This window comes from Scyliorhinus canicula, chromosome 28 (genome assembly GCF_902713615.1).
Source record: "Scyliorhinus canicula chromosome 28, sScyCan1.1, whole genome shotgun sequence".
NCBI classification, from domain to species: Eukaryota; Metazoa; Chordata; class Chondrichthyes; order Carcharhiniformes; family Scyliorhinidae; genus Scyliorhinus; species Scyliorhinus canicula.
The window spans coordinates 9,841,989-9,866,220 of NC_052173.1; the positions used below are offsets into that span (position 1 = coordinate 9,841,989).

At 49.0% G+C, this 24,232-nt stretch overlaps 1 protein-coding gene across 1 annotated transcript; it reads right to left on the bottom strand.

Moving 5' to 3' along the window:
• Positions 1-297: 297 nt before the first annotated feature.
• On the bottom strand, positions 298-24,138 carry march9 (membrane-associated ring finger (C3HC4) 9). Its single transcript, XM_038786324.1, has 4 exons — positions 24,100-24,138; positions 15,562-15,717; positions 6,331-6,523; positions 298-1,163 (listed from the first exon to the last, which is right to left on the bottom strand). The coding sequence occupies exons 1-4, from the start codon at positions 24,136-24,138 to the stop codon at positions 841-843; spliced, it is 711 nt and encodes a 236-aa protein (XP_038642252.1). The 3' UTR covers positions 298-840.
• Positions 24,139-24,232: the final 94 nt, after the last annotated feature.

Sequence of the window (24,232 nt, forward strand, 5' to 3'; positions counted from 1 at the left end):
TCTTTGTCATAACATATATGGGAATTTTATCCTGGATTGTATTCGGATATATTAAAAAAGTGCCCTGTACATATTAGAATGCACTCTGTGTCACCCTCTTGTCTATTACGTACACATTTGATCGACCACTCTTAAAGTTATTTGACTATCTGTACACTCTGTGGGACCAAGGTAGGCCAAATTGTTTGAATATTTATACACTTCTGTGGCACCAAGATTGGGTATTGTGTTTAAATTAAATCCTGATATTCCTCACAAACCTCTATTTAAAGCTCGCTAAAAACTCTAGGGCCTCCCTCCTAAAAAAACAGAAATTTATTTGCCGACCACAATTTGCATATAAATTATTTTTCTCCCATTTTGAGGTGGAAGGAGAAGAAAACAGTGACATGCATTAAATTAAAAGGTGAAGTACACAGAAAACTTATTGCCGAAATCCCACAGCATTTTGGAACTGATATTCGTTATTGCACATTTTCGGGGGGGGGGGGGGGCAGTTTTTAAACAAACTATCTTGCGTTCCGTTTTGCTTCAACTTCGTTTTTGTTTCTTTTTTTTAATCTCCCTTTATAAAATACTGGGTCTGGGGTTTCTGAGCTTTGCTTCAAGTGAGACTTTTTAAAAAATGTTTAGAAAACAATGAAGATGGCGAGTTCCAGGAGTAGACGTCGGGGCCTGTGACCAGGCCTATTTCGGTCCATCACACTGAACGTACTGTTGTCATTCTGAGCCTCCAGTTAACGTATTTTCACAACCCTGGTGGTACTTTTTTTTTGTTTGAAAGTCTAAAGTTTGCACTTTTTCAAGTGATGAACAGTAAGCGGTCCTTTTCATTTTGTTTCAGACAGTTGTAACTCGCATGACCAGCTCTCGATTTGAGCTGTTACCATTCTGATGGTTGTTAGGCCTCAGATAACTGAGAATGTGCAGGATGGTATATCCACAGTGATGATTCAAAATGGTTCCAGTGCGCTGAGTGGAACTCCTGTCATTGTTTGACGAGTGGTTCGTCCGTGAATTCCTTCCCCCTATCTTGCTTGTCCCGCTAATAGCTTCCCCAAGGTCCTTGGATTTTTCATAGTTCAGTACCTTCCATTGCTGATTAACAGCTTGCCAGCGTTTAAAGATTCGGTACACCGATGATCCCTCGTGAATAATGAGGCCTGCAAAAGAGTGTTCAAATTTTTAAAACTCAAAACCGTGCATTATGTTATCATCATTTAGCAGTAATTAATATTTCAGTGCTGCCAAGACTCCTGACAATCCACAAACATTTTTAAAAGCCTCTTCAGTCTTTGCATCCCCAGCAAACTGTGTAGTTCGACTCCCATTCAGCTAGCTGCAGCTTGACCTGCACAATCATTCAGAATTCCACTCACCTTGAAGGTTGAACAAATTCTCAATTGGGCTACTAGATACTTCCCTTTATCGATTTGGTAGGATGAAGAAAGGTGAGGAAACAAAACATGGGCTCAAGATGGGACACTCATTAACGTGTAAAGCATGCATTTTAGGGGCTGGTGACAAGACGTAGTCCTCCTGTTCTCCGTTCCACTTTGGACTAAAAGCCCTGCAGGAATTGAAAGGCCCTGTGGAGTCAAGGTTAGATGAGGGACAACCAGTGTGAAGGTGACTTCACGATAAATGGAGTGTTTGTTCCATACAAAGACCTCCAGCGACTGACATTGTACAACCAAAGGTAAATTGAGGAGGGGGCAAATCATTCCATCCAATTAGAACAAAAAATAAAGCTGAGTATACAAGCACTGTTACTCGCTAAATCTTCCCTAAAAAAGTACAGTTTAGAATTTTGTGTTCTATAATGGTTTGCCAACCCTCCAGGATTGCTCTGGTGTCTCCAGGAAAGAAAGCTAACATTTACAGGGTACTGCTGTGAGCAAAACCCAGGGGACAAATCACAGGTTAATTGAACAAAATTGTGGGTTGTTTCTTTTTTGACCATTTTCAGTTAATAGTTATCAAAATATTAGAGAGAGAGAAAGACTCGTCTCACCAATGGTCAAGATAAACCCAATTGGGGGCAGCACGGTGGCGCAGTGGTTGGCATTGCTGCCTCACGGCGCCGAGGTCCCAGGATCGATCCCGGCTCTGGGTCACTGTCCGTGTGGAGTTTGCACATTCTCCCTGTGTCTGCGTGGGTTTCACCCCCACAACCCAAAGATGTGCAGGGTAGGTGGATTGGCCACGCTAAATTGCCCTTTAATTGGAAAAAATGAATTGAGTACTCTAAATTTATTTTTAAAAAAGTTAAACCCAATTGCCAATTGGGTGTCACTTTCCAAATGGCCGTGGAAAGTGTTACATTTGGAAGATTGAATAATTGTGGGAATATGGCAGTGGGAGGTCATGTGATAAAACCTCTAGGAATGGACCCAGCTAGAGTTGGCAACCGTAGTCCTTTTAAATAGAGGTGCGTTATTACTTTCTGACAATTTTGAGCGGTCCTGTCTGTGGTCTTAATTCCCTGTCGAAAATGTTGGCCGTAATTCAGCGGCCTCATCATGTCTGACTTGGTGTCAGGGCGAGGCTATCGAATCTCGTGAGAGGTCTTTATCGTGATTCGCGATGCTCAAAACGCCTCGTAGGATTCAATGGAATCTCGTGGCGTGGTGGGGTCTGGATCTCGCTCTGGCTGGTACTGGTTCATAAGGTGGTCTCGTGGGGTGGGGGTGGCGTTGGGGCTTCCCGGGCCTGACCCGACATGGGCAACCTGGCACTGGCAGCAATACTGCCATAGTGCTGGGCTGGCAGTGCCCAGGTGCCAGGTTGTCATGCCAGGGATCAGGCCCGGGGAGCCTTGCCCATAAGAGGTGGGGTGAGGGTGGACCCGAGGACCACGGAAGGGGTAAGTTGGGTGACATGGGGGGTTCCTGTGCCACAATGGGGGCGCAGAAAGAGGTCGAAAGATCAGGGCTGCCTTTGAAAATGGCGCCCTAATCCGCAAGTAGCCGTAAGAGTGGCCTCAATGGGGCCATAAAAAAACGGCAAAGTGCCGTTGAATAGCGGGGTCTTTCTCGGCCCTGTAAGGACCGAGAAACACCCTGCTAAACGCACCGTTCAACGGACTTTAACTTGAGTCCTCTGAATCGCGCCCGTTATCTCACTTTGTATAAGAGTTAAGGAAAATGCAAGTATTGCCTCCGTCAGTGCAATTAATAACATCTGATGCCCTTATAAAATCTTCAGTGAAATAAGATAAATTCCATTTAATACTTTGCAAGATGTGGCCTTGTGTTGAACCAACCCACTGCATCCATCAGTCATTATTTCCACACGGCAATTTTAACAGCTAGTCCTGCCTTCTGTTCTCTCCTTGACCAAGATTGGCTTGCAAATAGTCTGGGGGTGGAGGGGGGTCACTTTGTTATATTTTGTGTTTTGAATGCCAAAGGATGCATTTTCTGCCAGCGTAGTGGAAGCCTTTATGGTTAGATGAGGATTTACTATTGAGTTTGCTTCATTATTGGCAACGTTTCAAAACAGGAGACTTGAGAGAGTTAACCTGCAAGTCAGGAGAGTGATATAAACAATAAAACATGCCCAGGAGTGTTCCAGACAACCAGAGCCATGGCACGTGTGAGGTAAAAAGACTTCTATTCGAATTTAACTTCAAGAATTAATTTCAGAATAAATACTAAGAGGAATTTTATAAAGGTATTTACAAAACAAAATGGCTAGGGCCAGTTTTTCTCCATAACTACTAATCCACTATTGAAATCTGGGGGAGTGCAAAAACATGGTGGTTATGATACTGGGTTAGTAATCCAGAGAGTGTGAATTCAAATCACACGGCACTGCTGTTCTCACTGGTCTAGGCCTCGGTGTAGACTCTTGTCCCACATCAACATGGTTGAGTCTGAACCGCCCTCTGAATTAGCCTAGCATGTGGCAAACGTTCTCGGGCAAATACGGATGGGTAATAAGTGCCAATCTTGAAAGTGACGCTCTCACAAAGAATTTCTTTAAATTACAGTCAGTCTCCTGTTTTTCTTCCAAAGATAAATTTTACCCCTTTAATTAAGGTAGAGGCTGAAACATCAGACGGCATTCAAAATGTAGCTCGATACTAGGTTAGAGGAGTTTGAGTACAAAAGGGACGAGCTTCAATGGGCTGAATGGTCTTTTCAAGTCCTTGACTGAATTTTTTCCCGATGTTCTTAGTTGCTTCTTCTAGCATCTGAAAAGTCACTTGCTGCTGCCTAGAGAATATCCTGGTTAGCCTCGAGGCAAAGCTAACGTATTGTGTACAAGAAGACAAGTCCCAGTGGAGGTCACATGGAGAAGGTTAGGCTGGTATGGTGCATTAACTTAAGACTGTTTAAACTAAAGGTCATCTTTCATGATTAGGCACAAGGGTTGCTGCAAATTTAAAAGCATTAAACCGATCCCATTGGGAAAATTTTACAGACAATTCCACATAATTGATTTGTGCTCATACTCCCAATGCTCTGTTTCCCAGTCGCTAAGTTATCATCTAAAATCCTTGATTTGTATGGAGTGGAATTGTCCTCGTTCCCCTGTTTTCACAAGAAGTCTCACCTATACGGGTGGGATTACAAGCTGCGGTCAGATCTAATCTGTAACACGGCCAGGATCAACAGAGAATGGACCATCCTCATCCATTCTATTAATCTGCCTGGCTTTGACCCTGCTAAGCAGACCTACAGTATTCCATTGCTAAGTTTGAGTCCACTTTATGGCCTTAAAGGGCATCACCTAACCAACAGAAAAGCATTCAAGACAGTTCTCTTACCCTGATGAGGAAACATCTATCACAATGTGACACTTAGTTATTATGATACATTTCATGGTGTCATACATCTGTCATCATGACACAATATCTTCTCCCACTTACCATGAACAATGCCACAAGCATCATTGCCCAACATCACATGGCACTGTCTCACTGGGCCTTCCAGTCATATGACCCAAGAAGCCTTGGCTGTCGGCGCATCCTACCACATGACTTTCAGCAAGCCACCACAGCATTGTAACCGAATCACTGCCTGTTCCTTCTGGACACGAAATACCAATTGACCTGACAACTGGCACAGTGCAGTGATGAAGTGGGGAGGGAAGGAAGCCTTTCTTCAACCACTTGCCCCTTCCTCAATCAGCCAAAACAGGCTGAGACGGTCAAGCTCCACTCCAAGGAAAGCTTGGGCGTATGATGGATTGGAGATTTGAACTTGGGGTTTCCGGGTTGAAAATCCAAGTAATCTCTCACCATGACCTGCTGCCATTTATATTATACAGCTCACATCATTATTTTTGTAAAAGATTGGCATATAAATCACTGGATGTAAACATAAACAGCACAAATGTTTTCAGACAGATTTCAATTTGAAGCATGGGCAACAAATTAATGCACAGGCTGTTTCATGTTCTTGATTTGTCGATGGGATTACAAAATGAGGTCACTAAATAGGCTCCGCTGGTGAACTGCATTATGGGAGATTTGCCCCTCTCCTTGGTAACAATTAAATAAGGGAGGGAAGTTCCACTCCTATAACGCCTTGAACTCTTTCTGCACATACTCAGTAAGAGTGAGGGGGTACAACCAGATGATAGGTAATTTGTGTTTTTTTTTAAACAAATTAATGCTCAGGCGACAATCAACAGTGCCATAACCAAGGTTGAAAAACAGCATCAGAGAATCAAAAGCTTTGCAATTTTATAGCGCATTGTCACATCTCTCAGAAACACCTCACTGAATGAATTGCTTGGAAAGTAGGCACCATTATACAGCCAAATGCGACAGGCAATTTGCGCACAGCACGATCAAACAAACAGCAATAAGATGAATGACCAGCTCGGTTCAGAGAGAAATGTTGGTCACCAGAAAATTTCCCTGGTCTTCTTCAAAGAGTATTCTAGAAGATCTTTAATATGTCGGGTCACTGATTTAACAGCTTCCCTAAAGGACAGAACTTCATCAGATTGAAGTGACAATGTAGATTATGCGCTCAAGTCCTAGAGTGGGGCTTGAACCCACAACCTTCTGACTCAGAGGCAAACGTGCTACCAACTGAGCCAAACTGACAACTAGAGAAGACAAGATAAATTGGGTGACACCAACCCTGTGTTCTAAAAGCTTGGAGATAGTCAGAGGAAAGAAGGCAGAACCCTTCCACCTTAAGGTCCTAGGAAGGTTAAACTAGGCTGCTACGGTCCTGATTTCAACACCGTATGGGAGGAAGAGGTGCAAACTGGCATATTTGAACCTTAGAAGTCAAAAGAAAGGAAAGTTCAGAGGACATTGACCATAGCACGATGTACAGTTTTGATGTTTGACACAGAGATGCTTACCTATACAGACGATGTCCATGAAGCCATACATTCCGTAACAGATCTGGAAGAGCAGGTCCTGTCTCTGCCACTTAGCCGACGGACTGAGGGAGGACCAAATTAACCAGGAGATGCTAGCAATTAGGAAGAGGGAGCCAAGGATGATGGCGGCTATCTGGACCTTTTCAATCACTGTGAGGGAGATTGCCTGCCACTGAAATGGGAGAGAGAAGGGCGCAGAATATGGAATAGAAGAGCGTGGTAAGAGGAAGAGGTGAGAGAGAAAAAAATAGAAAGAGACAAAGTATAACAAGAGTGAAGATGGGAAAAAAGATAAAAAGAAATCAGAGAGACAGAAAAGAAGCACGGAATGAACAAGTAGAGGGAAAGAGAAATTAAGAAAAAGATTGTGACACACGAGAATGAGTGGGCCAGGGTTGGAAACATAAGAGGGAAAGAGAATAACATTAAAGCCAAGCACCTTATGCCAGTATCACGACTTGATTGCTATAGCGCATGAAATTATGACAGCATTGGATGGCAGACAGGAAGTCATCTAAAGATCTGGCTCATAGGTTGGCTAAAGTTGCCACGGTGGTTAGAGATGTTACGGCCAGTCTGAATCTACTGTACAGTCAAAATGAACAATCTCAAGCACTGGTCAGAACAAAGGCACTCAGACATGACAGATCGAGTAGCGTTGGGATTAGCTGTGACAGCATGAAGCAGCTCCAGGTCAGATAAAGCACAGGTTAGATACAGAGTAAAGTTACCTGTCCTCTGTCCCAACAAGGTGCCTTAACTCTAGCTTTGGTACAGCAGGGTTCGGAAGCAATGCAGCATTTTGATTTTGCATATCAGCCACCTTATGGCCTCCGAGTGGGGTGGATTAGCAGCAGTTACATGCTGTGAATTAGTGACTGGATTGTCATTTTCTCAACTCTCTTCATGTCAGGGTCCTTTCACTGATCCCTCATGCTAGTCAGAATTTGACTTGGGCTGAAAGGCCAGTGTTCTCCCTGAGTTCAACCCAGTCCCTGGTCACCATTTACCTCAAAGCTTTGACTCCTGTCTTTTTGTTGTGCTATTTTTTTCTCTCTCTCCATGCCCTGCATCGTCTCCCTCAGTGAGGCTGGTGGAGTATCAAGTTCCGAGGCCACTGGCTTTACGAGGCAGCTATCAGGAGGTGCAGGAGATTGTTGTCTGGTATGACTGGGCTTTCCTAGCTTAAAACTGAATTACTAAAATCAGAAAGTGCTTTCGAGGTTTGTGCGATATGATGTGAAACTGATGGTGCTGGGTAGTTATGGGTAGCAAAAGTCAAAGATGTAGAGGTCGTATTGTATTCTAGAACACAGATTGTGCGTCGAAAAATATTAAAACAGGGCAATGCAGAACATGTGGGACATGTGTTTGGTCGGGCCCAATAATCATAGAATCAGTAATACCTTTTGCCTTATGTCACCTGGTACAGCTCTAATTTTGTCCCCACAAAATGATGAGTCATGCTGTGGTACAGTTCCATCAGTGCCCACAGCTCCCTGGTATCTCAGTCAGGTGACCATTCTTCACGAGTCTACCCAGTGTCGGCAGGCTATTCATCTGGTGGGGGTGGAGGTTGCTGGAATCACAACCCAAGCTTGATCCTGCTCCTACCCGACACCCATGTGCATTTTCCAAGCTAGGGGCCCAGTGGAAAGTGACCAGGAGGAGCTCGACCCCGGACGCCTCACCCCGCATCTCTCATCCTGGCTGAGATCAGCTACTTCAACACAGAGCAGGAATTAGCCCTGCAGCCCGCCTGGTTTGGACCAACTCAGTAACGCACGAGACCGTGTCATTGCCAACTGCACCATGGAGCAGCACAATGCATTGTCATGCCATCGCCCATAAATGACCATATGAACAAGATTTGAGGGATGTGCACACTGCTTAAACTTCATTGAGCAACAACAGGCATGCCATGTGACCCAGCGTTTTACACTTTGCTGGACCTGTAACAAATTGCATGCTTATAGCGCCTGCATGGCAAAGTTTCAACAGAGCGCCCCGATCAATAAGAAAAGCCACTCCAGGGGCAGCACGGTGGCCTAGTGGTTAGCACAACCGCCTCACGGCGCTGAGGTCCCAGGTTCGAATCCCGGCCCTGGGTCACTGTCTGTGTGGAGTTTGCACATTCTCCCCGTGTCTGCGTGGGTTTCGCCCCCACAACCCAAAAATGTGCAGAGTAGGTGGATTGGCCACACTAAATTGCCCCTTAATTGGAAAAAATAATTGGGTAATCTAAATTTTAAAAAAAAAAAAAAAAGAAAAGCCACTCCTCTCAAAAATGCAAAAGTCCTGACATAGAGCCGAGGGGAGTCAGAGAGCAAGGCCGCTGTTTGTGTTGAGATTTCTCTGGGCAATGGAAACAGTCAGTCAGGTGCTGGAAGCATTTCTCCAGGGATTAAGGGAAGGGGGAAGAGTAGCAATTTATTGGCAGGATTACTCTTCTGGAGAAGCACCTGGTGCAGCAGGAAAGAAAGAAAGAGAGGAAATAGCAGAACCAGCCAGAACTGTGCCCATGATGGAGCTGAAGGGAGATGAGAAATCAGAAGCCCAGAGGAGTTGGAAATAAGGCTGACATTTACAGAGTACAGCCAATGAGGTGCTGTTGTAATATAGGAAACGTGGCCACCAATTTCCACACAGCAAGATCCCATAAACAGCAGTGTGATATGACCAGATCATCCGTTTTTGTGATGTTGGCTGAGGGATAAATACTGGGCTCAGGACAGTGGGTGAACTCTCCCTGTTCTTCTTCAAATAATTACTGTGGGCTTTGTTTTGTCCACCCGAGAGGGTGGATGGTGGCTTTAGTTTAACGTCTCATTTGAAAGACAGTGCAGCCCTACCTGGAGTACGTGCTCAAGTGGAACTTGAAACGGCAACATTTGGTCTCAAGAGGCGAGAGTGCTGCCCACCTGAGCCACAGTCTGGGTCTCAAGAGCGTTCATTTAAGTGGTCACATCACCAAGCAACAAACCCAAGAACCAATCCATCACACGACTTTAAAAAGAGAGCCAGAAAACCCAGACTGGGGTCGCGTACCGCATAACAGGAAGCAGCTATCGAAGCGAAAGAAATCTACAAATGTTCGGCCAAAAGTACCATTGGGCATGAAAGAAAGTCACAAAACAGAATATATTTTAGCAAGCGGATGTTAATCAATGTAATTCATTGCATGAATGACCCTTCCCACCTCGAAGAATCCCTGACGGGTCAGTCGAAATGTCAATATTATGTGCACAACAACAATTCTTGAAGGGAAATGTTTGCTTCCCAGCCTAGCAGGTCAGTGTTTATCCATTGTGTAGCCTTGAAGCTATGTCGACACCATCACTGGCTCCATCAACCTGCAATATCTCAGGAGAAGGTGGTATAAAATCAGCGGAAGGAGACCATGCTGCTGACTATCCTGTCCCCATTCAAGAAAGTCAACCCTGATGGGCAGCACGGTAGCACAAGTGGATAGAACTGTTGCTTCACAGCTCCAGGATCCCGGGTTCGATTCCCTGCTGGGAGTCTGCACGTTCTCCCCGTGTGTGCGTGGGTTTCTTCCGGGTGCTCCGGTTTCCTCCCACAGTCCAAAGTCGTGCAGGTTAGGAGGATTGGCCATGACAAATTGCCCCTTAGGGTCCAAAAAAGGTTAGGAGGGGTTATTGGATTACGGGGTTAGGGTGGACATGAGGGCTCAAGTGGGTCGGTGCAGACTCGATGGGCCGAATGGCCTCCTTCTGCACTGTATGTTCTATGATATAAATGGATGCAAGAGCATTAAGGAAATGGGAGATGTCTCCTGCTCACTGCCCCCACTGTCCCTTGGCTGGTATTGGAATGATCCGGTCATGCCATTATCCAGTGTGACACTTTGTTTTTTAAAGAATCTGATGCACTGAAGGGAATGCTTGAGGGTGGTTAACTGAGGCAGGTGGTTAACAATTTTAATCACCCTATCTTCTCAGGAAGGGAAGAACTAAATGAAGAGATAGCCTGTGTACCCAACACCTTACAGCACCATCAGTGACAATCACCAATTCTACAGCACAGCTACATACACCCCAGGAGGCTCCAGGCAACAAGGATGAGGAGGAAAGCAAGAAAGGCTTGCATTTTCAGTCTTTCACAACCTCAAGACATCCCAAAGTGCTTTACAGTCAATGTAGTACTATTGTCGAAGTGCAATAACTTCTGTCATGTCGGAAATCTGGCAGCCAATTTACATACAGCAAGCTCCCCACAAATAGCAATTTGGTACTGACCAGATAATTTGTCTCAGTGATGTTGGTTGAAGGATAAATCTTGGAGTTAAGAAACATTGTACAAGTGAGAAGAAGCAGGTCTTTGTCTGCTCAAGGTCATGCACCTATGGGCAGGAAGTCGGCAGTCTGCTCCACCATATAGGGATTCAGATCTCGCTGGATTTGCTAACAAGCGGAGACTCTGTCTGAGGAGGATCATCCACATCAGTCACTTCTCTGCGCATTTCTGGGGACGACTGTGATGAATCCACGAGCCAGAATTTCACAACTTTGAGCAAACTTTTCTGCAGTGCATTCCATCCTGAAACACAGATCAACTACTGTGGAATCTGTACTGGAGCCCTCGATGGTGGAATAGATCATGAGCGCAGTAGGAGCACATCTTTAGGAAATCTCATACTGGGGCGGGCACGGTGGTGCAATGGTTAGCACAGCTGCCTCACGGCGCCGAGGACCCGGGTTCGATCCCAGCCCTGGGTCACTGTCCATGTGGAGTTTGCACATTCTCCCCGTGTCTGCGTGGGTTTCACCTCCACAACCCAAAGATGTGTAGGGTAGGTGGATTGGAAATAAAAAAGTACTCTAAATTTATTTTTTTGAAAAAGGAATTCTCCAATGCAGCTGTAAAGGTCTCGGCCAGCTTTGGGGTGCTGCGAGATTGGATGGAGAGGGATAGAGGCAGGAGTTAGTGTCACTACCCTGAATGCTGCCCTCAAAATGATTGAGGGAATGTTTTTCAAAGACTAGCCCACTTCTGGGCCACCATTCATCCTTCGACTTTTAACAATAGAGGGGTCCCAGGATACAGGAGCAGATAGCTGCCACAGTAGAGTGTATGGCCAAAGTGGGGGGTCATTGCCATGTATGGTACAGGATGATATAGGGCACCAGAATTCCATCAGGCCACCAACACATTTACTCCTTCCATAACAAAATCCCTTTGGAAAAGCAGTACATTGGATGTTCATGATCGCATGTAATGCGGTCGCCATCACAAGATGATGACAGTCATGCATCAACATGAAAAGCAAGTGGCCAGTAAAAGATAGGATTTGAGATACGGCCCAGGAAATTGTCAGAGGTGGTGATCGAGAGAATAGTTCATTTGGAGAATGGAGATTGCAAAAGGAAGAAACAGGCCAGATACACGGAAGCAAACTTCAATCAGTGCTTGGTCTGCCAGACTTTCTTGCCGCATGAGTGGATGAGCAGCTAATTCCTTCAGTGTGGCTCCTCTATCCTGCCTTTCAGCTGCTGTGGCATGACCTCTTTGCAAGGTGAAGTTATGGTATATGCAGCAGATGATTTGCGAGCACCTTGAAGGGGTTTGTACTGGAAGGTGTTCCCCAATTGGGAACATACCATTGGGATGTGCAACCACTTTGTATATAGAATGGCCTCACTGTACCTGCACTCTATTTCTGCCCAAAGGGGTTCATGAGCCACGGCCCCAGAAGCTGGTGTTGGTCTTCCCTCCGCTTTTCTTTTTCAAGAGACCATAGGGAAGGAGGCATTCAGAGTTGATGGCCACGTAACAGCTCGGCATTGAAAGACCAAAATCCCTTTGAGATTATAGAGGGCGCAGAATTGTGTATATGGGCCCGAAAGGCAACAGTGGCGCAGGCAATGATCCGATGTGCATTCAAGAATTGTCTTGCCGTGTTGTGGTACTGGTGGTCATGAGTGAAAATGCTCAATGATGCATCTATGATCTCCTTCATGTGATTAGCTTTCTTGATATTCCTGCTAACATACAAATAGCGCAGATGTTTGCTGCATATGCCAAGGACTTCCAGGCTTAACTTGGAAACAACAAAAGACTTGCATTTAGATAGCGCTTTTCATAACCTCAGGACATCCCAAAATATTCTACAAAGTACGTTTGAACTGTAGAGAAATGCCACAGCCAATTTGCGCACAGTAAGATCCCACAATCTGCAATGTGATAAATGGCCATATTGTCTGTTTTTTGGTGTTGGTTAAGGGATAAATATTGGACACCGGGGAAAACGCCCCTGCTCTTCTAATGGCCATAATTTCATTCCCCCATCTCCCTGAGATGGGGCCTCAGTTGAACATTCCATCTGAAAAGGGGCACTTCTGAGTGCAGCACTCCCTCAGCACCGTGCGAGGAGTGTCAGACTGGATTACGTGCTCAAGTCTTTGGAGTGGGACGGGAACCCATGACCTTGTGACTCCAAGGCAAGAGCTCTACCCCTGAGCCACGGCTGGCATCCATTAAACTCTCTCTCAGAATCTCAAAGCAAAGTTGATCAGAGCTGATGGTGTTAAAATCAGCCACTCACATGCTTTACATCTTTTCATCCTCTGATTTGATGACTGTCATGTGACTCACCTCGAGGTATTTGCATGCCTGACATCAGAGGCTTTGCATGTCACAATGGCAGGACAATGCATCTTCCAGCTCATCCTCAGACCTTCAGGTGGATATATGACAGTGTGCACTGGGATTTGAGGGGAGGTGACCGAGAGATAAATATACACACGCTGGGTAGTTTGTTCATGGTAGCTGGTTTAGACTAGCTGCAGGGAGTACATGAATTTGATGTTCCAGTACTTTATAATTGAAGGCAGCTACCTGGAGGAGTGTGAATGTTGAGGAACACTTGCAGCAGCTAGCCAAACTAATTAACTCACAGGTAACACAATTTAAACCAGCCCACCCCACCTCTCCAAACTCCCGCCCCCACCGCTGTGCCCCCCCCCCCCCCCCCCTCCCCGCCAGTTCATATTTCAACTTCTCCTGTGCACATTAGATTTATCGCTCATTAATAAAACCACTTGCTTCAAACGTTTAAAGGGGGCACTGTCTTCAGGAAAAAGTGCTGGAAAGGGTTGAATGGGGGAGGTGCACAGTTTCTAATAATAATAATCGCTTATTGTCACAAGTAGGTTTCAATGATGTTATTGTGAAAAGCCCCTAGTCGCCACATTTCGGCGCCTGTTCGGGGAGGCTGGTACGGGAATTGAACCGGCGCTGCTGGCATTGTTCTGCATTGCAAGCCAGCTGTTTAGCCCACTGTGCTAAACCAGCCCCTTGTGCTTGCTTGTGAAGAGAGCTGCATGCAGAGGCTTGTTTTGCACCACATTGATGTCGCATTCAAGGTGACCAAGCCATTGTGGTTCTTGTTAGCAAATGAGAAACAGTTGCCAAGCACTTTTTCATGCAAACACTGCGCCTTTAAGAATAGGTTTTCCACCTTCACCCCCGCCCGCATCATACCAGTTGTGTTGTGCATTTCACGCATTGGTCCAAAAAAACTGGCATGATTGTAGAAACCAGACCGAGCTGAAGGGGTAGTTATTTTACAGTGGGCTTTGTGGTCTCTTTTGAGCGATGTCCCCAGAAGACTGATGCCCTTTGTTGGAAGATTGGTGGTTCAGGCCATTAACTGCGTGAACCAGTGCAGTACTGAACCATATGGACCTGATTCGGGATGGGTCCTCAGTTGGTGCTGAATTAACTCAACTCGACCAGTGCAGAAGCGGAGGTGCTACAATAGTCCCCAGCAACATGGGTTAGGAAGGGCAAGAGTCAGCCAAGAGTGCTACCCTACATTTGTTTTTCAAATTTATCAAAATTTCTCCACTGCCCCTGCTCCCCACCACCTTTCACCCGCCTTCCCCTCACTGGAAAGTGCATGTGTGCAGATGCTGGGATGGCAAAAGACTCGGCTTGACTACAATGTCACCCAGGGTTGAATGCCCCACTGAACTTTACTGTCCAAGCTCAACGTAATAAACAGGCGAGTGTGTGAGATACCCGAGGGCAGCTAGTACCCATGGAACTTTGTGCCAACCCCCAAGTCAAGAGAGCTGAGGGAAGGGCGGGAACAGTCTCTGAATCTCTCCCGTCTCTCTGTTACTGTGTAGGTTTTATTGTTTGTCAATTAGAACGTCTGTCCATCTCGGCCACCATTCACAGAAACAGCTGTGACGTCAGTGCGAAGCGGATTCACTGCTCACGGGCAGAAACACGTGAATTTGGAGTCAGGTCAAGATGGTGTGTGGTGTCATACTGCTTGGAGGGAGGATGTCTCGCTCTGCCTTGCTGCTGGGTCTGTGGCAAAGCTGCTCTGGTTTACAACTCGCCTCAGTGCCATTGTGCAGCAAAAGCTGTTGTGAGGCTTAAAGTGCGGAGGAAGCCTCGCTGTCTCGTTTCAGAACTAAAAAGTGTAGGAGGTGGGTCTTTTTCAAATGAAAAGCCTGCCATCACTTTGACTTTTGCTGAGTAAATTATTTCTCCAGTGGGTTTGAAATGGTCTTGTATAATCACCAGCACCTTCCGATCAGCTTCCTCTGCTTGCTATTTTCCTGAACGTATTAACATCTTTCTTTGTGAAGAGTAATTGATAGGAAAGTGTTGCTGAGATTGGAATCAATATCCCATAATGGCATTTGATAGTAGAGGAGATGGGGCGAGGGGAGGGGCTTTATTTTTTTGTACCCTGTTGGTGATAATTCCTTGCCTGTGGTACACAGATAAGATGCCACCAACATGGTGCGAGCACTGTGCATGGCACCAATAGGATTGTGACTGGGTGACACAGTGCACTGAAGCTCCAATACATGGCAACCATTTGAATCTTTATGGGGCATTTCCATAATTACCCTGCCTCCTTCTTCATACCTGGATCAGTCGGCTTGCCAGGACTACAGTAAATAGCCATCTGAAGGCAGTAGAGCCTCATGACTCACCAACACCGACCCCGAGGGAGAAAGCACTGGAACATTACATGGCAGTTCAGACATCATCTGACAGCCTTGAAAGATTGGCAGGGGCTATCATGCATATCCACTCAAACCATGGGCTGGGTGATCTGTCATGGAGAGGCCAAGCAGGAGACTACAACCGCGACAGATTAAACACATCCAAGGTACATTTGTCTTGCCCCGCTTCCCAATATGCCAATGGATGTCCGCAACTGACCTGCAGGGGGTTCTTGGTGCTGATTGCCAGGACCTGGTATTTAAAGTAGCACAGCTCACAGCTCCATGAGCCTCGCTCGCTGATCCAGCGGATTAGGCACGGCTGGTGTGTGCAGCGCACGGAACCATCACAACGACAGGGGCTCAGTAAATCACCCTGTAAAAACAGACAATACACAGCACATTAATCACACGTACTCGGGGAGATCCTATAGGTGCTGCAGTGTTGCACTGTCAGAAATGTGGCAGCTAATTTGCATGCAGCAAGATCCTTCAAGTAGCAATGTGATTAACTTTTTTGTTGATGAAGAATAAATATCGCCCAAGACACCAGGAAGAACTCCTCTGCTTTCTTCGAAAGTATCAGTTGATCATTTATATGTAGCCGGGGGAGCAGACATGCTTCGATTTAAAGTCTCATTTGTGTTCAGTAAACAGTGCAGCACTCCCTCAATACTGCACTGGGCATGTCTACCTGGATTTTGGGTTCAGGTCTCCAGAGTGGGAAGCAAGATTTACCCATGGCGCCACAGCTGACACATACAATCTATTCACCAGGTGAGAATTTCTCTTTGAAGTGGGTCTGAACCAGGTTACTCCCATCATCGGCAACATATCTCAATGCACACAGATCCACATCAACTGTGATAACACAGACCTTTCATACATGGAGTCTATTATTATCCATTCTGGTTGGCACAATTACAGATGACATCCCCATGGGGATGCTGAATTGCTACAGCCCTGTTATTTTCACACACATTTTTTAGAAAGCTCTTCTCGAGCAACACGCTTTCCTGGATCTAATCTTTTTTGATGCGATTTATTCTTTCCGAAGCGCCTTCCCCTCACCGTCCCAATCCTCGTGATTCCGACTGGGATCCAAAACTGGCATTCGCGTGTGAGCCCAGCGAGATTTGCCAGGCTATTCAACCAGGATGTGCATTACAACCCAGTTCAATGCCAACGCCACCCAATGTCGAGACACCGCAGTGAAATTTTTTAACGGAGATCACTGGGTAACAATCAGGACCAAAAACTGTGGCTGACTGTAACACTTGCACGTCTGCAGGCATGTCCATGTAAAGTTTTATTGAATACATTCTCAGGCTATGAGGAAGCCCAGTTTCTCTATGGCCCAGTGATCACAGTTAGCTATTGATCTCACCGCCTGGTTATTGCCTACCTTTTGACAACCTATTTGCCCCCACTGCAAACTACACCCCGAACGAAAGGAGCAGTCAAGAATAGGTCACTGCCAAACCGTGGCTCATTTCTTTCTAAACAATCGATGTGATCGCTTATTAATATTGAAACCTATTACTACATCACAGGCAAGTGTGGTGTACTGAACATGTGTTTATTTAGCGCCTTTTAAAACTTCAATATGTTGCAAAGCACTTTACAGGCAATTAAGTACTTTGAAGTGCAGTCACTGTTGTGATGTAGGAAAATACAGCAGCCAATTAGCACACTGCAAGCTCCCACAAATAGCAATATGATAATGATCAATCTATTTTTGATGTTGCCTATTAGGCAGGACTCCAGGGGATCTGCACTGCTCTTTTTGCAATAATGCCATGGGATCTGTGGCATCCACCCAAAAGGGCATACTGGACCACAGTTTTATATCTTATTCAAACTTACAATAGTGCAGCACTCCCTCAGCACTGCCCCTGCGACAGTGCAACACTCCATCAGCACTGCTCCCGCGACAGCGCAGTGCTCCCTCAGCACTGCCCGCACGACAGTGCAGCACTCCCTCAGCACCGGCCCCACGACAGTGCAACACTCCCTCAGCACTGCCCCCGCGATACTGCAGCACTCCCTCAGCACTGCCCCCGCGATACTGCAGCACTCCCTCAGCACTGCCCCCGCGATACTGCAGTGCTCCCTCAGACTGTCCCCACGACACTGCAGTGTTCACTCAGCACTGCCCCCACAACACTGCAGTGCTCACTCAGACTGTCCCCACGACAGCGCAGCACTCCCTCAGCACTGCCCCCACAACACTGCAGTGCTCACTCAGACTGTCCCCACGACAGCGCAGCACTCCCTCAGCACTGCCCCCACAACACTGCAGTGCTCACTCAGACTGTCCCCACGACAGCGCAGCACTCCCTCAGCACTGCCCCCACAACACTGCAGTGCTCACTCAGACTGTCCCCACGACAGCGCAGCACTCCCTCAGCACTGCCCCCACAACACTGCAGTGCTCACTCAGACTGTCCCCACGACAGCGCAGCACTCCCTCAGCACTGCCCCCACAACACTGCAGTGCTCACTCAGACTGTCCCCACGACAGCGCAGCACTCACTCAGCACTGCCCCCACAACACTGCAGTGCTCACTCAGACTGTCCCCACGACAGCGCAGCACTCCCTCAGCACTGCCCCCACAACACTGCAGTGCTCACTCAGACTGTCCCCACGACAGCGCAGCACTCCCTCAGCACTGCCCCCACAACACTGCAGTGCTCACTCAGACTGTCCCCACGACAGCGCAGCACTCCCTCAGCACTGCCCCCACAACACTGCAGTGCTCACTCAGACTGTCCCCACGACAGCGCAGCACTCCCTCAGCACTGCCCCCGCGATACTGCAGTGCTCACTCAGACTGTCCCCACGACAGCGCAGCACTCCCTCAGCACTGCCCCCACAACACTGCAGTGCTCACTCAGACTGTCCCCACGACAGCGCAGCACTCCCTCAGCACTGCCCCCACAACACTGCAGTGCTCACTCAGACTGTCCCCACGACAGCGCAGCACTCCCTCAGCACTGCCCCCACAACACTGCAGTGCTCACTCAGACTGTCCCCACGACAGCGCAGCACTCCCTCAGCACTGCCCCCACAACACTGCAGTGCTCACTCAGACTGTCCCCACGACAGCGCAGCACTCCCTCAGCACTGCCCCCGCGATACTGCAGCGCTCCCTCAGCACTGCCCCCGCGATACTGCAGCACTCCCTCAGCACTGCCCCCGCGATACTGCAGCACTCCCTCAGCACTGCCCCCGCGATACTGCAGCACTCCCTCAGCACTGCCCCCGCGATACTGCAGCACTCCCTCAGCACTGCCCCCGCGATACTGCAGCACTCCCTCAGCACTGCCCCCGCGATACTGCAGCACTCCCTCAGCACTGCCCCCGCGATACTGCAGTGCTCCCTCAGCACTCTCCCCACGACAGTGCATTCCCCCTCAGACTGTCCCCACAACACTGCAGTGTTCATTCAGCACTGCCCCCACAACACTGCAGTGTTCATTCAGCACTGCCCCCACAACACTGCAGTGCTCACTCAGACTGTCCCCACGACAGTGCAGCACTCCCTCAGCACTGCCCCCACGACAGTGCAACGTTCCCTCAGCACTGTCCCCACGACAGTGCAGCACTCCCTCAGCACCGGCCCCACGACAGTGCAACACTCCCTCAGCACCGGCCCCACGACAGTGTAACACTCCCTCAGCACCGGCCCTACGACAGTGCAACACTCCCTCAGCACCGGCCCCACGACAGTGCAGCACTCCCTCAGCACCGGCCCCATGACAGTGCGGCACTCCCTCAGTACTGACCCTCTGACAGTGCGGCACTCCCTCAGTACTGACCCTCTGACAGTGCGGCACTCCCTCAGTACTGACCCTCTGACAGTGCGGCACTCCCTCAGTACTGACCCTCTGACAGTGCAGCAGTCCCTCAGTACTGACCCTCTGACAGTGCAGCACTCCCTCAGTACTGACCCACTGACAGTGCAGCACTCCCTCAGTACTGACCCTCTGACAGTGCGGCACTCCCTCAGTAATGACCCTCTGACAGTGCGGCACTCCCTCAGTACTGACCCTCTGACAGTGCAGCACTCCCTCAGTACTGACCCTCTGACAGTGCGGCACTCCCTCAGTACTGACCCTCTGACAGTGCGGCACTCCCTCAGTACTGGCCCTCTGACAGTGCAGCACTCCCTCAGTACTGACCCTCTGACAGTGCGGCACTCCCTCAGTACTGACCCTCTGACAGTGCAGCACTCCCTCTGTACTGACCCTCTGACAGTGCGGCACTCCCTCAGTACTGACCCTCTGACAGTGCAGCGCTCCCTCAGTACTGACCCTCTGACAGTGCAGCACTCCCTCAGTACTGACCCTCTGACAGTGCAGCACTCCCTCAGTACTGACCCTCTGACAGTGCGGCACTCCCTCAGTACTGGCCCTCTGACAGTGCGGCACTCCCTCAGTACTGGCCCTCTGACAGTGCAGCACTCCCTCAGTACTGACCCTCTGACAGTGCGGCACTCCCTCAGTACTGACCCTCTGACAGTGCAGCACTCCCTCTGTACTGACCCTCTGACAGTGCGGCACTCCCTCAGTACTGACCCTCTGACAGTGCAGCGCTCCCTCAGTACTGACCCTCTGACAGTGCGGCGCTCCCTCAGTACTGACCCTCTGACAGTGCGACACTCCCTCAGTACTGACCCTCTGACAGTGCAGCACTCCCTCAGTACTGACCCTCTGACAGTGCGGCACTCCCTCAGTACTGGCCCTCTGACAGTGCGGCACTCCCTCAGTACTGGCCCTCTGACAGTGCAGCACTCCCTCAGTACTGACCCTCTGACAGTGCGGCACTCCCTCAGTACTGACCCTCTGACAGTGCAGCAGTCCCTCAGTACTGACCCTCTGACAGTGCAGCACTCCCTCAGTACTGACCCACTGACAGTGCAGCACTCCCTCAGTACTGACCCTCTGACAGTGCGGCACTCCCTCAGTAATGACCCTCTGACAGTGCGGCACTCCCTCAGTACTGACCCTCTGACAGTGCAGCACTCCCTCAGTACTGACCCTCTGACAGTGCGGCACTCCCTCAGTACTGACCCTCTGACAGTGCGGCACTCCCTCAGTACTGGCCCTCTGACAGTGCAGCACTCCCTCAGTACTGACCCTCTGACAGTGCGGCACTCCCTCAGTACTGACCCTCTGACAGTGCAGCACTCCCTCTGTACTGACCCTCTGACAGTGCGGCACTCCCTCAGTACTGACCCTCTGACAGTGCAGCGCTCCCTCAGTACTGACCCTCTGACAGTGCAGCACTCCCTCAGTACTGACCCTCTGACAGTGCAGCACTCCCTCAGTACTGACCCTCTGACAGTGCGGCACTCCCTCAGTACTGGCCCTCTGACAGTGCGGCACTCCCTCAGTACTGGCCCTCTGACAGTGCAGCACTCCCTCAGTACTGACCCTCTGACAGTGCGGCACTCCCTCAGTACTGACCCTCTGACAGTGCAGCACTCCCTCTGTACTGACCCTCTGACAGTGCGGCACTCCCTCAGTACTGACCCTCTGACAGTGCGGCGCTCCCTCAGTACTGACCCTCTGACAGTGCGACACTCCCTCAGTACTGACCCTCTGACAGTGCAGCACTCCCTCAGTACTGACCCTCTGACAGTGCAGCACTCCCTCAGTACTGACCCTCTGACAGTGCGGCACTCCCTCAGTACTGACCCTCTGACAGTGCGGCACTCCCTCAGTACTGACCCTCTGACAGTGCAGCACACACTCAGTACTGACCCTCTGACAGTGCAGCACTCCCTCAGTACTGACCCTCTGACAGTGCGGCACTCCCTCAGTACTGACCCTCCGACAGTGCGGCACTCCCTCAGTACTGACCCTCTGACAGTGCGGCACTCCCTCAGTACTGACCCTCTGACAGTGCGGCACTCCCTCAGTACTGACCCTCTGACAGTGCAGCACTCCCTCAGTACTGACCCTCTGACAATGCGGCACTCCCTCAGTACTGACCCTCTGACAGTGCAGCACTCCCTCAGTACTGACCGTCTGACAGTGCGGCACTCCCTCAGTACTGACCCTCTGACAGTGCGGCACTCCCTCAGTACTGACCCTCTGACAGTGCAGCACTCCCTCAGTACTGACCCTCTGACAGTGCGGCACTCCCTCAGTACTGACCCTCTGACAGTGCGGCACTCCCTCAGTACTGACCATCTGACAGTGCAGCGCTCCCTCAGTACTGACCCTCTGACAGTGCGGCACTCCCTCAGCACTGACCCTCTGACAGTGCGGCACTCCCTCAGTACTGACCCTCTGACAGTGCAGCACTCCCTCAGTACTGACCCTCTGACAGTGCAACACTCCCTCAGTACTGACCCTCTGACAGTGCGGCACTCCCTCAGTACTGACCCTGTAGCAGTGCGGCACTCCCTCAGTACTGACCCTCTGACAGTGCAGCACTCCCTCAGTACTGACCCTCTGACAGTGCAGCGCTCCCTCAGTACTGACCCTCTGACAGTGCAGCACTCCCTCAGTACTGACCCTCTGACAGTGCGGCACTCCCTCAGTACTGACCCTCTGACAGTGTGGCACTCCCTCAGTACTGACCCTCTGACAGTGCGGCACTCCCTCAGTACTGACCCTCTGACAGTGCGGCACTCCCTCAGTACTGACCCTCTGACAGTGCGGCACTCCCTCAGTACTGACCCTCTGACAGTGCAGCACTCCCTCAGTACTGACCCTCTGACAGTGCAGCACTCCCTCAGTACTGACCCTCTGACAGTGCGGCACTCCCTCAGTACTGACCCTCTGACAGTGCAGCTCTCCCTCATCACTGTCCCCACGACAGTGCAGCACTCCCTCAGCACTGCCCCCACGACACTGCAGCACTCCCTCAGCACCGGCCCCATGACACTGCAGCACTCCCTCAGTACTGACCCTCTGACAGTGCAGCGCTCCCTCAGTACTGACCCTCTGACAGTGCAGCACTCCCTCAGCACTGCCCCCATGACACTGCAGCACTCCCTCAGCACCGGCCCCACGACAGTGCGGCACTCCCTCAGCACTGCCCCCACGACAGTGCAACACTCCCTCAGCACTGCCCCCACGACAGTGCAGCACTTCCTCGTACAGCCCTCAACACAGTGCAGCATTCCCTCGTACTGCCAGCACATCAGTACAGTGCTCACCACATGACAGCGCAGCGCCTCCTCAGCACTGCCCCCGCGACAGTGCAGCACTGCCCCGGTGACAGCGCTCTCTCAGCCCTACAAGGTACAGCCAGCCCAGATTATGAACGGTGCTTGAATCCACAAGCGAACTACGGTTGACATCTAACTGAGGAGGCCCATGTGGCACCCGACAGTCTAGCATGAAGCGTTTTGTACTCCTGCATCACCCTGTGTACTATTTGCCATCAAAACGAGTCTGGTGCAAGATAGCAGAATTAGAATCAATCAGTGCAGCAGTTTTCTTGCGACACGTTTAAGCAGTTGTTATACTGGACTTGGTAAACTACATCAACTTCACTCTTTAATGTTGAAAGAGATTTATAGTCAAGAATGACAGACAGTTTCTAATCCCACTTCTTCAGTCATTAAGTGAAGCTGCCAACAGAAAAATCATATATTGCTTTTAAATGCTCTGATCAATCACATTCTTATGAAAATAACAAAGTAAATGATCTTGTCAACAAGATTAAGTTTTATGCTGATAGCATTTCAAAAAGGAAAAAATTCAATGAAAGTTGCACAGTTGAAATTTAGCCTTGGAGCTACAACAGTGCAGCAATGGAGGAAAGAGCATTAACAGAATGGTGACCAGGGCTCCTCTTTCTTCGAAACCTTTCACAAAAGGCTTGTAATTAGTTTTACCATATTCTCAAAGATGCCAGAATTTCATTTTTCTTCTTATCTCTCTTTTAAAGTTTGCAAACCTAATTAGCTTCCTCTGGTGTTATTAAATCGACCTTTCATACTCTGAGAGAGAGCATTTGCTTCAAATTTGGGAAAGTACACTGAATGAGGAAGTGTCATGTGGATGTTTTCTGGGGGAGTCTGCCTCTCGCAGTCCTCTGTGTAATAAAGCCACTTTGTGCATCCCACACTATTGTGTGCACAAACATACCCACATGTACACACCCTGTAGTCATCCACGGGAGGCAGGAGTTCCGTCACCACACCAATATTTATTTATAATAATGATATTACAGGAGCAGCTACAAACAGTGCTGCTAGCAGTCCAGTCAACTTAAGACTGGCTCACAAAGCCTACACAGGTGATTATATGGGCCCCCTCAATGAGCTATCATTGAGGGAGCTCATACTCCAATTGGCCAACCAACAAAGCCAATTGGAGTTCATTACACACCCTCTGGACCATTAATCCTCAACTGGAGTCTGCAAAACATTCCAGGAGATCCATGGAACAGAGTCACCACCAAGGGCACTATAGGTGAGTGGGCAACAGTGAAAGGTGTTCTCCTATCCCACTGCCCCACCCCAGTGTTCTCTCCGGGCTATGCTTCCCCAGTGCAGTAAGAAACAGGCACACCCAACTCACTGATGTCTGTGATTAAATACCTGTCTTCTTAAAACACTCTTTACATGCAGCCCTTCTGTATTAGGAGTATTATTCATTCATTCAAGTGTGTTCTGCTCAACGGCAGGTTCTCATTAATGCTTCATTCTGAGCCCTTTCCTTTACAGTTTTTGTCAGTGTTGGTTTCCATTTTCACTCAGGAGCAAGGCACGGAGGCAGGTCCCAAGTTTACCTTAACTGGAATGGGAATGAAGCTTGCGCTGTTGGCCATCTAGCTAGCCGAACTAACCCCCCCCCCCCCCAAGAATATTACACAGTACTATTGTTTAGATTGGGGGGGGAGGGATGTGATTATTGACCCATTT